The sequence below is a fragment of the Peromyscus leucopus genome, chromosome 5 (genome assembly GCF_004664715.2).
Source record: "Peromyscus leucopus breed LL Stock chromosome 5, UCI_PerLeu_2.1, whole genome shotgun sequence".
Classification (NCBI taxonomy): Eukaryota; Metazoa; Chordata; class Mammalia; order Rodentia; family Cricetidae; genus Peromyscus; species Peromyscus leucopus.
In genome coordinates, this window is record NC_051067.1 from 90283806 (window position 1) to 90299802 (window position 15997).

The 15997-nt window shown below is 39.5% G+C and overlaps 1 protein-coding gene across 1 annotated transcript in view; it reads left to right on the forward strand.

The window, feature by feature from the left end:
• Positions 1-310: 310 nt before the first annotated feature.
• LOC114701622 (hedgehog interacting protein) overlaps positions 311-15997 on the forward strand; it is a 90692-nt gene continuing 75005 nt past the window's right edge. Inside the window, exons 1-2 of the mRNA XM_028881753.2 lie at positions 311-624; positions 15337-15580. Of these exons, the coding sequence (XP_028737586.1) occupies positions 330-624; positions 15337-15580 (539 nt within the window). The 5' untranslated portion in view covers positions 311-329. The remainder of the gene's footprint in view (positions 625-15336; positions 15581-15997) is intronic.

Sequence of the window (15997 nt, forward strand, 5' to 3'; positions counted from 1 at the left end):
TCCATGACTGTCTTCTCCTATCCTTCCTCCTCCTCTTCCAACTCCTTCTCCTCCCACTTCCCAGCCGCTGCGGAAAGCCCCTAACCCAACTGACGCTGGCAAGCCTGCGGACAGTGTCATCTGCACTTTATCTCGCTGCTCCGGCTGCCCTAAGGCAAAGTTGCGTCGCTCTGCATCTTTCTCCCCTCCTGCCACCTCCCTCTGCCTCTGAAGCGTCCCGCCGCCCCGCAGCACTCTCCTGGAGCTGCGCCCTAGTGCCCCTGCTGGGCAGTGGCCACCCCCCCCCCCCCCATCCTCCCGCGCCCTGCCACTGCTGCTCCGGGTAGACCATGCTGAAGATGCTCTCGTTTAAGCTGCTACTGCTGGCCGTGGCTCTGGGCTTCTTTGAAGGAGATGCCAAGTTTGGGGAAAGGAGCGAAGGGAGCGGAGCGAGGAGGAGAAGGTGCCTGAATGGGAACCCCCCGAAGCGCCTGAAAAGGAGAGACAGGCGGATGATGTCCCAGCTGGAGCTGCTGAGTGGAGGAGAGATCCTGTGTGGTGGCTTCTACCCACGAGTATCCTGCTGCCTTCAGAGTGACAGCCCAGGATTGGGGCGTCTGGAGAACAAGGTAGGCACTCGTAGATGTGGCTGGCTGAGATGCTGGTAGCTGCAAGAGAGACCAAACTTATTTCGATAGTTCCTATAACTTTTCTAAGGTGAATAGGTGTTTGGGGTGTGTGTTCCTCAGCGGTGTGCAGATACCTCTCTCTCCCCTGGAGTCCGTTGTGGGGATGCCGGTCAACTTTGCCTATCTCTAAAGAGACGTTTCTGTGGTACCCGCGCCCTGGGCTGGGTAAATATTTTTTAAAAATCGGGATTAGCAGTATATTTTGGATCAAACCGAGCACTTGGTGAGGTGAAACTGTAAATTAGGGTAGCTGTGGTTTCCGGTTTATTTTTCTGGGGTAGAAAAGATTTGTTCCGTTTCTCCACGTGCTATAACTAGTGAGTGGATTGGATTCTAAAGGCTATCGCTATCGAGGCACTGTGGGTTTACCATCCCAAGCCCAGGCTGAGGGGTCTAGCTTGCATGACAATGGTTAAACCAGCGAAAGGAACTCCTGGTACGTTAAGAACTTGGAGATTTGACTGGAGCCTCCTACTCAGTGGTTTCTCTGTCTTGTAACGTTATAAATCCAGGATTTTGCCTGGACAGCGTTGTCTAGGAGGATTTTCTCTAGAAACTCATTTTTATGAGTGATGACATATGCACTTCCCATGCGTTGATTAGTTTAGCCAAGAAGTGTCTGTCCGGTGCAAGTCGTCGTTGGTCTTGATTCTGCATGAGATTTTTTTCTGGGGATGCAGTGCTGTGTGCCGTCTGTGGGATCCTGTCATTAACAATCACTTCACGGGGAATAGACAATCAGGTGTCTCTGCTCCCCCTGTCTTTGCCCATTTTAGGTTTAATTAAGAATTCCTCTGTTACAGTCCTGCAGTTGTCAAGGTCTGAGAGACTCGGAAGACTTGTGCTCCACTCTTGCTGGCCCAGGCATTAAAAAAAAATGCCCAGGCTGAATCTAATTTTTATGCTCAGTTCACGGTAGATTTCACCCTATTATCATGTAAACAGCTCCTGCGAATCAACATATGTGTCTGGGTGGTACCTCTCACTTTGTTTTGTAACAAAAAGCCATATTGCATCATTTAATTTGCTCAAGTCATGCAAATAGGAAAAAAATCAATAGGACAAAAAGGGGTCGACTTCTCCTCCTCCCCACTAACTGCTGCCCACACACAGCGTCCTGTTGCTTATGGCCAAAGAATAACAACACCACCATTGTATTTGTTAGTTGGTTCACTAATGGGTGAAACTAGAGAACATCATTCTCTTTCAGTCCCCAGCTCTGTCCAAATGTTCATGCCTTTTGAGGGAGCGTTTGTCCAACTCGTTCTATTCCCAGATGAGTGAGAGCTGTCTTGCTGCGGGTTTCAGCTGCAGCTCACTCTTTATTCTTACCATATGCAGCAGTAGTCTGAGATGCGGGGAACAGATATTCCAGCGTTTTATTCACAACAATGTCATTAAGCCCCAGCCTCCTAATTGAATGAAGCTACAGAAACAGCTCAGTCAGAGCATCTTAAAGGCTTCCCAGGAGTCCCCACCCCCATCCCCAAGGGGAAACTCAGAGAAAGGTGTAGAAATATTTACTCACCATGAAGTGCCCCTGTGTGTAGTGTATGCTGTGAATATAACAAGGATCCAGAGACCCCTGCAGTACTGACCTCTTCCAGAAACATGTGGAATGCAAACTTTGTTCTTACTAACTGTAGTGGGGAAGGGGAGGAGGGCAGACTTAGGGGCTTATAATCCTCAAGAGAAGATACATTAGAAAAAAAAAAACTTAAAGAAAGTAATTCTTTAGGAAAGGTCTGCCATGTTAGCTGTGCACAATCCTGTCTAAGCTCTTCCAATCTTCAACAAATTCTGATTCCTTTGGGAAATGCCTGTGAATCAAGTTGGGTGCTGCATGCTCTGAGGCTCCTTTGCAAGTGGTTTACAAGCAAACAATGCCAAAGTGTTCAAGGCAAGAGACTTGTCACAGCCGTGCTCATGAATTCTTGACCTATGTTCTCAAATTTGAATAGTTTTAAAAACATGTTGTTTTATAATAAACATAAGCATTTCCCTTTCCCTCATAAGCTTTCCTAGATTATAACATATATTAGGTATTATTTCATAAATGTGTATGAAAGAGAGACGGCGACTATTTGAAACAGTCATTTGTTGTTGTTGTTTACAAAAAAAAGTCCAGAAAGATTTGTGCGCAATTTACTGTCAGCTTACTTGGCAGAACTATTTACTACTATGCCTTATTATATTTTATCAGTAGTGCGAGAATGAGTTCTCAAAGACAGAATACGATAAGAAAAACACAAAGAAAGACGGTACATAGATGTGACTTTCACACAATAACTTTAGTCAGTGTGCATTAAAGCTTGCCTCATTTACAGCTAGCTTAAGCCAAGAGTTGCGTAAGGTCAAAAAGCACCTTATCATAGTCGTAACAAAAACATTTAGGTCAAATTTATCTGTGACACCTCCATAACTAAATCAATCTTCATATCTTTCTGAGCTTTATTTTAGAGTCAAATAAATGTTAATCAAAGTTATAAAATATGAGAGTGTATATTAACAATATGATATATCATCAAGTAATGTGTGCACATTATTAAGTAGCGTTAATAATATTTGTATACTGGAGAAAGAGAGTAATGCTTGCTGAAGATCCCAAAAATCACCTAGACAATCTCACTAAAAGCTGAATCAAATATAATCCTCAGATCCAAATTGAGTGAGTCGTACAAACCCATCCGACAAAAACCCCCATTTTCTTAAATGTTCTATATCTTGTCAGTCATCACGTATCCTAAAAGCAGAGTCCACTCTCTCTGCGCTCAATACTCAGGTCTCTATCTTCTCAACTTCTTCTCTGCGCTCACTCTCTCTACATCTCGTCTCATCAAACCCTGAGTTTTCAATCAGCTCAACACTATCATAAGGAAAATGTTGATGAACATATATAAATACGTGTTTAGATTCTAAGATGATGCACCGTTTTATAACAATCTTTTCTTAGCATCCAGGCTACCTGCTAGTGGTATCACAACGAGCACTGTAATTGTTGACTATCCATTGCGATCAAACTACACACAACTAAATCCTCTATTCACTGCTAAGATTGCAACTTCACACTAGCGGCGCTCAGTTAGCATAGAATCTAATATGGATATGATTATTAGTTCTACCCCAATTTGCGAAATAGCTGGAACTCTATTATACTGACACTAATACCTAGCATTATAGATGCCAGATGCGTACGAAATCCACAGCTGAACAGAGTATTGTAGATATTAATCCTGACTCTTCTTTATATAATAGCGTAATGACTGTATGACCAAACTCTATGTTATGATGATGATCATCATCTATAATAATTACTATTCATGTGCTTTTTTCTACTATTGTCTCCCTTATCTTATGTGATTCCAGAGAGTTCCATAGCGTTACACCTCTGTGAGACTTAGTCAAGTCCTGATATAATAGAGAGAAATGCTATAAGGTGTCGATCCCCACCCCTCTGTCTGTGATAAATATTGCACTGTGGCTTTCTCTTAGAATACACAGTGCACCTCTCTCCTCTCATAACATAGCACTTCATCTGTGAGATGAATATTCTAAGGATGCGCTCTTACCTAACTGCTTAACAAGTGAATCCAACGTGCCACAGCGCAGTACCTGTCTCTAGGCTGCTAGAATTCTCCTTTCTGCAAGTTTTAACACCAATCCAAAGTAGTTATTTAGCACTATCACCACTTACACTAATCTTATTATACTTCGGTATATATAGACTGATTAAAATTTGAAACAGAAAATTACTAACATTTCTGCTCGTTAAATATTCTCCCATTGCAGAGTAAGAAGCATTAAGAAGAACGGGCCTTACATTGACAGAGTTGGAGGGGTGAAGAAATGAAACACAATCCATAGCTCGGTCTATTTGTCGTCCTCTCCCCCTCTGGCCAACATCAAACAACAGTACTCAACAAGCCTAACCACCACAATGGTGTTAGGCTGAGTCAATGTATATTGAGACTTCACAAGTAAGTATCTATCGTCGAGTCTGAAGGACACGCACAAGCAACCTACTAATACTCGGACTTATCCTATACAATTCAAAATCAGCTCTTTTTATGACTTTGTAGACCCATATCAGAAGATAATAATGTTACCGATCTGCCATGGCACCGGAACAGCGTCATAAACTCTTAACACCACCGCAAAAAATATTCTACTTGTATTTATCATTGATAATGTATACTGAATCCTAAATTGCTCTGAAACACTTTTGCCCAAACTATGAAAGATACTTGTGGACCAGGACATATTCCAACAAATGCTAAGAGACAACACATTCTTATGCAGCGTACACAAAGCAAGGCTCTTCTCCTATGAGACACGAAGCTGGAAGTAGAAACATATGAGATTTTCAATTTCTGTGTCAGCTATATAAGAATAAATACAAAGACACAAATAGTAGCTTCATATAAAAAGCACAAATGCCCACAATACATGCCGCGATTTCGTTCCATTCAAGCATGAGATATGGTCTCGCTTTTATCCTTGCACAGTTAGTGTTTTAGTTTGAGATTGCTGTATGAGTACAAACTAAAAGCACGAACCAAGATGAACATGCACACACAAGTATCTCCTACTGCTCAAAGTTCCACGATATTAGCCTAAAGGAACTCCAGAACTGGGGAACAAAGTAACCACAGAAACTATGAAAACAATTCTTGAAATAGCAATCCTAAAGAACTGGAGCATGGTGATCTGCACTAGATTTTATGTAATTTTATTTTATGTTTCTTTTATCAATTCGATAACTTAGAAACAACATTCCTAACACAAAATTGTCATGTTAATGAGACAAAGCAATGATCTTAAATATTTTTATAAATGATATATGAACAATAACTATCGATTAAGTGAACTATATTGAAGTATCTCTAAGTATACTTCAACATAATTTACTTAGACCATAAACCGCTTACTTAATTCTGAACCTTCATAGTAGCCTTTTACTAAATGAGGTAGAATACTCACATGCAACTTTTTAAGTGATCTGAATTAAACAATCGGAAAAGAATTAACTTCATCGCCCAAGATGCCTGAATGTCATGCTTTCTAAAGCCAAGAATATATGAAGTCCTATTTTCTTCCCCCTGTTCAATATCGATGTCCTGTCTTGCCTTCCTTGGTCCTGATATAATCGACGACTTTCTATGACTCCTTGTTTGTGAATAAATAATTCAGAAAACAAAGCTAGATCTCATCTTCCTCAATTAGCTCCAACTTATAAAAGATACCTCTGTATTAAAAGAAGCTAAAAAGAATTTTCTAAAGTTTCAACTTTTTTTATATTGTAAGTGCATTATGCTAGAGAAAATACTAAGCGAGACTAACCTAGTATGAAATCAATATGAGGTGATAAATTTCCATACCCCATGTTAGATTTTACTCTATGTGATGAAATAAATAGATGTGAAGATCAGTTGTAGTGCGGAAGAGGGTAGAATCAGTGGTTGCATTTATATGTTCATACCCCACTAATTTATTTCCCAGGTATATAGTGTCTCCCATTACTGTACATGTTTTGAAGGAGGCTTCCGTTCAAGAATCAGAGCGCTCTAAGATGTTTAAAAACAGAAATACTGTATAACTTAAATCATATTAATTCCTACACATTATAAACCAACAATCCAAAGAGATTCATTGCAATCCCTTGCCAAGAATCTACAAATTCTACTCGAATAAATGAACACAGCCAAGTCGATCCACTATGTAAAAAGATATCAATAAGAATAAGAATATGTCTGTTTTTATAATAATGTTGACTACCCACGGATACAAAAGCACTTTCATTAAACTCTGTGGTTACCTACATGGCAGTATAGAAACACCTATAGAATACATAGCACGTAAGCAACAGCTGTTAATCCTGAGCCTAGCACAATTATCAACATGACACTTACTATGAAAAAAAAATAGGGCTTAAGCCCATATGGTATACACGTTTTTGGTATTTTATACGAACACGATATAGCCCAATGTATAAAAAACTTTGCCAAAGTATGAACAGTACCATTTGCAGATTAAAACAAGTCCAACAATTACCAAAAATACGTAGTTTAAGAATGTAGCGAGCTTGAAATATCATTACGTAATAGGTGAAATTTTCACAGAAGAAATTACAAATGATATTTTGTAATTTTAACTCATTGCACAGCAAAAAGGCCAAATACTCTATTTAGAGGACTACTACTCGCGACCCACAGTTTGTGATAAAAAGCCTGTACAAAGTCAATACTGATATTATGTAATTCACAGATCATGCTCTCGCGCCACTACCATCACACCTTTATCACTCAATACAGAGTCGAGACGAGTTGTGAGCTATAAACATTCTCAGGGTATTTTTTACCCAGCACCAGACTAGAGCAGAAGTCCACACAGCTGTCGCATTCTGCAATAACAAAGGACAGTGACTTCTGAGCTAAGTCTTCCCTATCGCTACTCTCTCCGAATCTTCCGCACCCTGGCGTTGATATTATAGTCACGTATACCGATGTTCTATTACGTATGATATATCTCCAGATATATATTGTGACATCGCCCTTTTATATTCTGAGATTTGAATATTTTACTACACCAATACACTTCAATGAAATATGGCACCCAAGCATGGAATAAAAACGCACAATATAGCCCACTTCCTCGAGTTCTACTAGACTAGGACTTAGGAAGCCGGGTCCTTTCTATTTCCGTGGTTGGCGTTTCATATCCTTGTATTTCCTGTGCTCGACTTCACTGACGAAGCACACCAGATATGTGTGCAAAAAGTGTATCTTGGAAGAATATCTTTCCAGTAATAGGCGCGCTCCTTGCTCGCCACACTGGCACCCACAGCCTGTTGTTCTACTCGCCTTTAGTAGAGAGTCTCTGATGTGGAATCTTAGTTTGTAGCTTCAATGCACTCTCTGACAAAGAAAATAACTTCGGAGAGACTATCCCTAAAGTCCCCACCTATGAGGAAGGAAGAGTACCCTTTGATAAACATGCTGTCCGGGCCATTATTGCAGTTTCTATTTATAATTGAATAAAGTATGAATGCAATAAGGACATAAAGCAATGCTAACAAGCATACTCACCCTTGAAAGAAGATAAGCCCCAATCTGAGATATGCCTTTGGTACAATAAACTTGCACAATTTTGTTCTCTTGCCTATTTAATACTAAATGAGTTAACTTTTCACAAAGTCTATATCTTTTAAGTCTATGGAAATAGTATGGACAAGTTCTCAGCTACACAATGGCTATACACTAAACTTGCTCTCATCCCCTTACGGCTTTCCTTCTCAAAGATATAAAATACCATAGTGTGTAAACTTTTCACTTGTTTATCATGCTTATACTGACTTGGCTAATACATCTTGATAAATCATTTACTATAGAAGCCTGCTATGTGCTTTCCTCATCTTTTCTCCCTCTTGAAGGATACCCCGGCACGCAAGTATCATTTTTTCTTGATTGGAAAATCTTGTTTTATTTAAGCCTACCAGAGATAAGTGATGCGAATATTAAGGCCAATTGCTTGAAAAAACATAGCAGAAATAGGATAAAGAGTTCCACACCATGACTGTTTTGTTGTGAGGTATTGTTTGTTTTTTTTAGTATGAATCGAGAACAGTCTTCTATTCTTGTGTAGCTATTTGCGAGCCTTTACACTGGACACTCACTTTTGTAGCCCAGCTTTGCCGTACAAGAGACTCACAAGAGAATCCGCTGCCTCTTTGATCCTCTCACGATTAGTTAGCGAGGATATTAAAGCGTTCAATGTGCCTACACCACCGCTAGTTAATTTGTTGTTTTTTCTGGTTTTTTATTTTCTAGGCGTCACCCAACTTACTTATAGAATAGCTATCGCTGTGTGATCACTCATTAAGTGTTTACGAGCTACACCAAAATTACCGCCAGAAAGCATATCTAGCCCAAAGAGAGCATGTGTCAAAATTAGAGAGTTATAGCCCTTAATGTATAAATTTAGAAACAAACCACCTAAAATAACGCATTTTTTTGGGTTGTATTTAGAAATATGGAAAATATTCTGGTAGATCATTGCACATTCCTGGACCAAGAGTAGTAGAAATATCTGACCGTTGAGAAACTCTCCTGCTTTAACATCGATAGCTGCTGGTTCATTATATAAATAACATTAAGAGAAGACAGTGAGCTGCAGATGTGTCTCTATACCTGCAATGTAGATATGAAGCATGTCTTCATAATTTAGACCAATATGAATCGACTACCTCTAAGCATCTACCATCTATGACTAGTAAGTGCTAGTGACCCTCCTTCTTTCTAAACTGACAGACTAACACAGAGTATAGTATACGTCTATCTTAGATGAGGCTATCATGTCATCACACAGTGTTATTATATAACTCTAGTCGTGGTCTGGTGTTAGCTTCCATGTTTACTCTAGTTATTATATACCTAGCCCAACACAATCATAAGACCTTGATTACAGATCCCCTAGTACTACCCGAGTGGTGAAGAAAAATTTAAAAAGACAGTCATAAAATACATTCATTCGATCTTGTTCTAGACTCTTCTCTGACTATTAGCTATGGATTTTCATAAAACAGTAAAAGATCCCACCCAATATGACTCTACTTCAGAATCAAATGTCTTCATTGAGACTAACACGAGGGGGAGACATATTATTATATCATTGGTTGGGGGATCCTCCTGATTGTCAAACCTCTGCGCCATTATGTGTGTTTGCATGCACCCCTCTGCCCAATCGACATCGCTTGACACGACACAAAGCAAGATTTGTGAAACCTTACAGATCGCGATTCATTTTATAAATTGGGGGTTGTATAATTTTATTTGTTTTGCATTGTTTAAAGTAGAAAGATAAGATATGGTAAGAATAGAACCCATAATTTTATACCACATAGACAGTATTATATTTTACCGTTAATATCCTAGTGTTCTACACAGAAAATCTACACTGTGAAACCATTGTCGTAATAGCTATTAAATCGGGTATTAAGAAAGATGCAAAGCCTAATTTGAGACTTCAGTAGTAAATGTTTCCTTCAATAATTCTTTGAAATGTCTATATAACAGGCTTAGATTTTTTTTTGGTGAGCCCTGACATATTTAAAAGTAAGCATGAGTAATAAAATATACTTATAATCTTCTTTAATTATAATTATCTACTTACAGATTTATCTTTCTCTCCTTGCTTTTTATATGTATATTAGTAGAGCGTGACACGTACTACCATAAACCATATGAGAGATGATAAATATAATTGTATTTTATTTATAAATTGATCTCTGTTTCTACTCTATTACTGGTAAACTGAATTATTTTTTGCCCCTTTATCACGATTACCTCAGTATAGCATAAGATGATGCTTCCCAGTAGCGTCCTCAGTTGCTCCACAGAGACCAATTTTATACAGGTTTATAGCATTTGTTTATTCTCATAGATCTTTCTCTCTACTTAACTCTTAGCATAATATTTTATTTTTTTCTCATCACTGGTCTTCTCCTTTTTTTTACTTTTTATTCATCTTCACAGAAAATTTCAAATTATGTCAGGTTCACAGTACTCCTCTCACATCATTGTTGTCTTTATTATCTCCGAAGTTTCATTTAGCATCCAATATTAATACAACAATCTATATCTTTACTTATCAGTATGCAACTGATATATATTTTTTGGCCCAGCTAAATCTGGAGGCTTCAGACGCCCATAACGGCTAAAGCACTTGTCACTCCCAGTCTTGTTGTATGATGCAGCTATGTTTATGTTTTTACGAAATAACAAATTGGATTGTGTTCTACAAAAGTTTGTTTCTTTTATAGTGTTTAAAACTGCTGGAAGTGCATTGTCATTAATGTCAAGTGTTGCCTTCGTGCCACCAAGGCTGTGCCTTTTGAGAGATAACTCAGCATAAATGCGCCACTCCTGAGTGTGAAATGCAGTCTTGTTTTTGGTGATCGTTGGTTTATTTTTTTTTTTTTTTTTTTTCCTATCATAACTCAGGAGACTTATCTGCTGTGTCTGTATCGACCATATGTTTCAAAGGATGCAGCCTCTCCATTTGTCACATTGTGTCTTATAATCATTTAAATTACTTTTTTGAATAAGCATACTTCTTTGTTGGGCAGTTATTTGATTATTATTAGCCAGGCTAATCCCTGGAAGTTGGCCACCTTTTCCGAAGTTTTTGGATGGATAATGCCAGAGTCTGTCCTATCTAGCTCCTTGCCCCCAGACAAAAGCATTGCAACTTCTAGCGCATCTGGGTTGAGAATATGATGCAAGACAATTTCTGTTATGTAATCTATTTCACTGCTGAATTCTGTTTTATCCTTTACTCTCTCAGAAATTCAAACCTCGGAAATAGATACTTTGAGGATTTCTAGGTTCCGTTCCCAAAAACTTGGACATATGGTATCAGCTGCTCATCTATGCCAGTATCCCTCTCGTCTCTTACAAACCCAAATAATCCTGAAGAAGTCAAGTCTTGAGGAGAGTGTTGTTTTATGAAAGATAGAATTGTGAAAGTCTGTATGGGGTTACCATAAGAAAGCAGAATTCAGAAATCCCTTCCCTTGTCGCGTATATCTGGCTGCGTAGAACAGGTGGGAAAAAAAGACAGTCATCATCTTGCTTTAATGAAAGTCAGATCCACTGTCATTAGCATCTTGGGCGCTGAAAGAATAAACTCATTTCAGAATTTAAATTCAGAAACGATCCTTTTCTACTCTATTAAAAAGATATCAAAACATAAAATTTGATGGGTAATCGTTTCGACTGAATTATATCCAAGAATTTTTCTTTCCAATTCTTGTGGACTTTCTAAAAAGATATATTATCCTAAAATTCTTTCTCTCCGAGTCGCCATTCTTCCGCTTATGGTCTTTTCCTCTTGGTTTTTTTGCTGTGATCAGAGATAGCTTGTTCGTGTTTCAGTTATAGACTGCTATAATTACATGCTCGAGATATAGCAGGATAAAGTACGTCCGATCTGCATTGCTTGGTATTTACTTTGTACTATTATCTAATGATTTTTTGATCACTTCTAGGATCATTCATTGTTTTTCCTTGATCAGTAGGTTCCAATTTGGAAAGTCTGCACCCAAATTAGTTCAATTGTTTAATCCTTGGCTTAATTAGTCTCAATTGTCAAGGTTTGTAGTGCCACTAGTTTCCTCCAGTTGATGATACCCCGTACGTTTCCATCGAATACCTAACACCTGGTTCTATTAGTCCCAGGAGGATAAATCATAGAGAATTAGGTGAGATACAGCGAAAGCCTCGGTTTCCATTGACTCTAGAAGTCGTTCCTCTTTCTGTTATCGGTATGATGGTTTTTTTTGTGCTGTATTAACATTAGGGGGGTGATTTAAATACAACTTCTCTAGAATTAGCACTGTGTAATAATAAAGCTGATAGACACAAGGTACATGCTGTTGGGGGTGTTTGTATTTATTTTCCCATAGTCTATATATCCATCAGCGCTGGATTCTCTATCTGAAAATGGGCACAGACCTGAAACTTGAAAATAATCAAGGATGTTTATAACAAATACGAGCAGTGCATAAAGTATTCATATCTCTCTGTATTGTAACTCTACGCATAGCATGTTTTTATGCTTGCATTTTGCTGGGGGTCAAACACATTGACCTGCTAGGTAACAGCTTCTCCATGAGTAGTTACTTAGATATAGTAATTTGAAGGTAGATGTGTTTGATTCATAGATCGATTATCTATCTGATACACGTAATGTTATGAATATGACATTCTATCTTAAATTAAAGATTCATTTCTATTTAATAATGAGTCTCATTTGCCTATGTTTATCCTTCTAGCTACATTGCTCGTAGAATGAATAACCTAAGCCACAAGTTTCCGATCATATATAGCTTTAGAGTATGTTCAGTTGCAGATACTTCCAGTCATTTTAAAGTCCAAGCTTGAGTTTTCTCTGGTATTATCTGTTTTTGCGCAATAGACTTGTTTTTAGGTCACTTGCAGTTTCACTTGTTGTCTTGCCATTGTAAGAGTATGAGTGAGAGAAAAGTTATTTTTGTAGTGAATATTCACTCTATGTCCCTTCGTGTTTTGATGCTGGCATAGTTTTGTAAAGGAAGTAGATGAGAGTTCTCTCTGTAGTTGCCCTCTAAAGGAGTATTCCTCTACTTATGCCTTCTTTCTCTATTCGCCTGTAACTCTCTTTGTTGTACACCCTCCCTTGTGGGCCAACACACTATATACCCGGGTTTGTTGTTATCCCCTGATTGTGTGCACGACCCTCTCTTAGTGGCATGTTCATCTGACTATACCTTGTTTCAACCCCTGGTGTTATTATACGCGTCCCTTCTGTTAGGGCCCCCCTGAGGGACACATCTTATGTACGGCCCTTGCATATCTTGTGTCACACAGCCCGGGATCGCACAGCTACGGGATGTACCCTTGGCATATACGTTGCATTTTACATCCCCCTGAGGCAGCACAGCAGATACCCTGTACTCCCTGTGCACACAACCCCACGAGGGCACACACGAGTACCTTTGGGTTGGTTTTTACTGCCGGCTGTGTGATATCACACAGTACCCTGAGAGCACACACAGTACCCTGTACCCCTGTGTGTATACACACAGTACCCTGAGGGCACACATAGTACCCTGCATACCTGTGTACACATGCTCCTGTGGGCACATACAGTACCCTGCTTCCCTGTATACACACACTTCTGAGGGCACACGTTTTTCCCAGCCTTCTTCCCCAACTTAATACATTTCCCAACATCCTAGACAGAAATTGCTCTTGAAGAGTCTCTGTCAGCAATTTAAGGGTAAGACATTTCACCCAAAAGTGAGGTCAAAATGTATCCCAAGCTTTATCCTGTGGGCCTCTTACACCCTCGGGGTGGTTTGTTTTGAGGTGTGTGCTGACCACTAGCGATGAGCTTTGAGTGTCTTGCAAGCTCCATCGATAAGCCTTGCTTGGCTGAGCTCCAAATCTTGTTCTTAGAAACTCTTGCAAAACCTAAATATTTTGTATAATTTCCAAACTCCGACTAAGGTACCTGATACTTTTATCCCAAGACTAGTAGGCAGAATGAAAAATCCAATTTGTTATATAAAAACCAGAACTTCACTCTGGTGAAGACGGGTGAGAGGCATCCTTCCGTCTGGGTAAGCAAATGCTCTCTCCTGAGGTGACTCTGATAAAAACAGATCAAGCAGGGCTTGTTTCTTGTTTGTTTGCAGTGTTAAAATCAAGCCTGGACTTGGAGTTGCTGGATAAATACTCCAGCAGTTATATCCTCTGCCCAGAGCCTGATTAAAAAAAAAAAAAAAAAAAAAAACATACTTGGAAAGCAGAAGTCTTCAGAATACAGAAGCAGTCTTATTGACACGCACAATAAAACGAGCATCTTACTACCTCAGACTATAGATTTCAAATGTTTCTATAGTTTTCCTCCAGTCTAAGGCTTTTAATTTCAGATTCAAGGAGAGTTGTACTTTCAAACAGTCTGTGTGGGACTGGGGAACAGCTCAGTCAGTGAAGGGTTTGCCCTACAAGCGTAAGGACCTGAGTTCAATCCCCAGAACCTATGTAAAAACCTGGGCACAGAGGAGTGGGCCTGTGACCCCAGTGGTGGGGAGACTGAAAGAGGGGGCTCCTTGGGGCTCACTGGCCAGCCAGCATCACAGAATCAGTGAGTGTCACATCAGCGAGAGACCTTGCCTCACACACTGAGGAGGAGAACAGCAGGTGTTGGCTTTCCACACTTGCATCTGTGTTCACACACACGGGCACACGAACACACACATATTCACTTACACATATTCACACACATGCACCAACAATTTTAACATGAAAGAGGAGAGAAATGATCTTTATTTTATCATTTGTTCAGTAAATCCATCATGGAATTTTGTTTTGGTTCAGGGATGTGTCAGTTTTCTTCTTAATAAGATGGAAGATCTTTTAAATATATTGTCCCTTAGAGAAAAAAGCTTCAAAGTATTTGAAATAAGAGGCCTCCTCTTAGCATCAATTCCTTGTTTAAAGATTGTACAATGGGTCGTTAATTTTATGTGGAGATATTTGTTATCTTCATTAATGCATTGCATTAAGACAACTGGCAAACAATAGACTATGGCTTTTCTAGTTGTCATGTGTTCTTTTTAGGAAAGTATTTAGTACTGTAGGAAAGTTAGACTAATTAGTGATGAGGTAAGCTCATAAATACAACCTGTGATTAGTGAGGCGGCTTGAGAAGCTTCAATACAGTGAGATTAACCCTGAGTTTATAACGTGTGTCTCATATAACCTTTAAGTAGTAAGCACAGGGCTGGATGGCTCCCTGGTGAAGAGCCCTTGCTGCTCTCTCAGAGGGTCTGGGTTCAGTTCCCAGCACCCACACTGACATCACAACTGTCTGTACTCCAGTTCCAGGGGATCTGATGCGCTTCTGGCTGCCTCAGACTCCTGCGCACACGGTGCATGTAAACTCGTGAAGGAACACGAATGGATAAGTACAGCTTTTATAAGTACTCAGCATAAGATTACACTTTTTTGGAATTCTTAAATGTATTTACGGAAGAAAAGGGAATCCCACTCCCCACCCCACCCCCATGCCTTTTCACACTGTTGTAGGATGATTTTCCTCTGTGAATATTCATATACTTTCTAAAATTCCTCTTTGGCCAGATGCCCAAATGAGCTGGTTTTGCTAGCACACTTCACGGTTCTAATGAGTCTTTCTCCATGTCTGTTTAAAGGTCTTCTTCAAACAACTGCTGATGAGTTTTGCTTCTACCATTCGAAAAAAGATGGCGGCCTGTGCTTTCCAGATTTCCCAAGAAAGCAAGTCAGAGGGCCAGCATCTAACTACTTGGACCAGATGGAAGACTACGAGAAGGCGGAGGAGCTAAGCAGGTCCATACGGTTCGACGCTCTTCTCCCCCAACCCTCCCCCTCTCTCTGTCTCTCTCAATTCTCTTTATTCTTTAAAAAAAAAGTAACAAATCTGTGATTTGGACAGGACACACCTCTCCATGATTATGCTTGGGAGCCATAGACTCCACACACACACACGCATTAACTTCTTTTTCCTCTCAGGGGTTTGTCCCTCTCAAATCAGCTTAAATGCATTGAATACTCAGACTCCTAATCCTATGTTATGAGCTTGGCTTCTCCATGACTCATGGGAATTTTATGGGCACAGTGTTCAACTTGAATTTTATGATTGTTGTTAGCTTTATGGCACCATGGAAATATTCAGCACATTTATTGTTAGCAAATCAGTTTTGCTTTATATAAATGGATCTTAGAACTTTCTCCTTAAATGCCTTC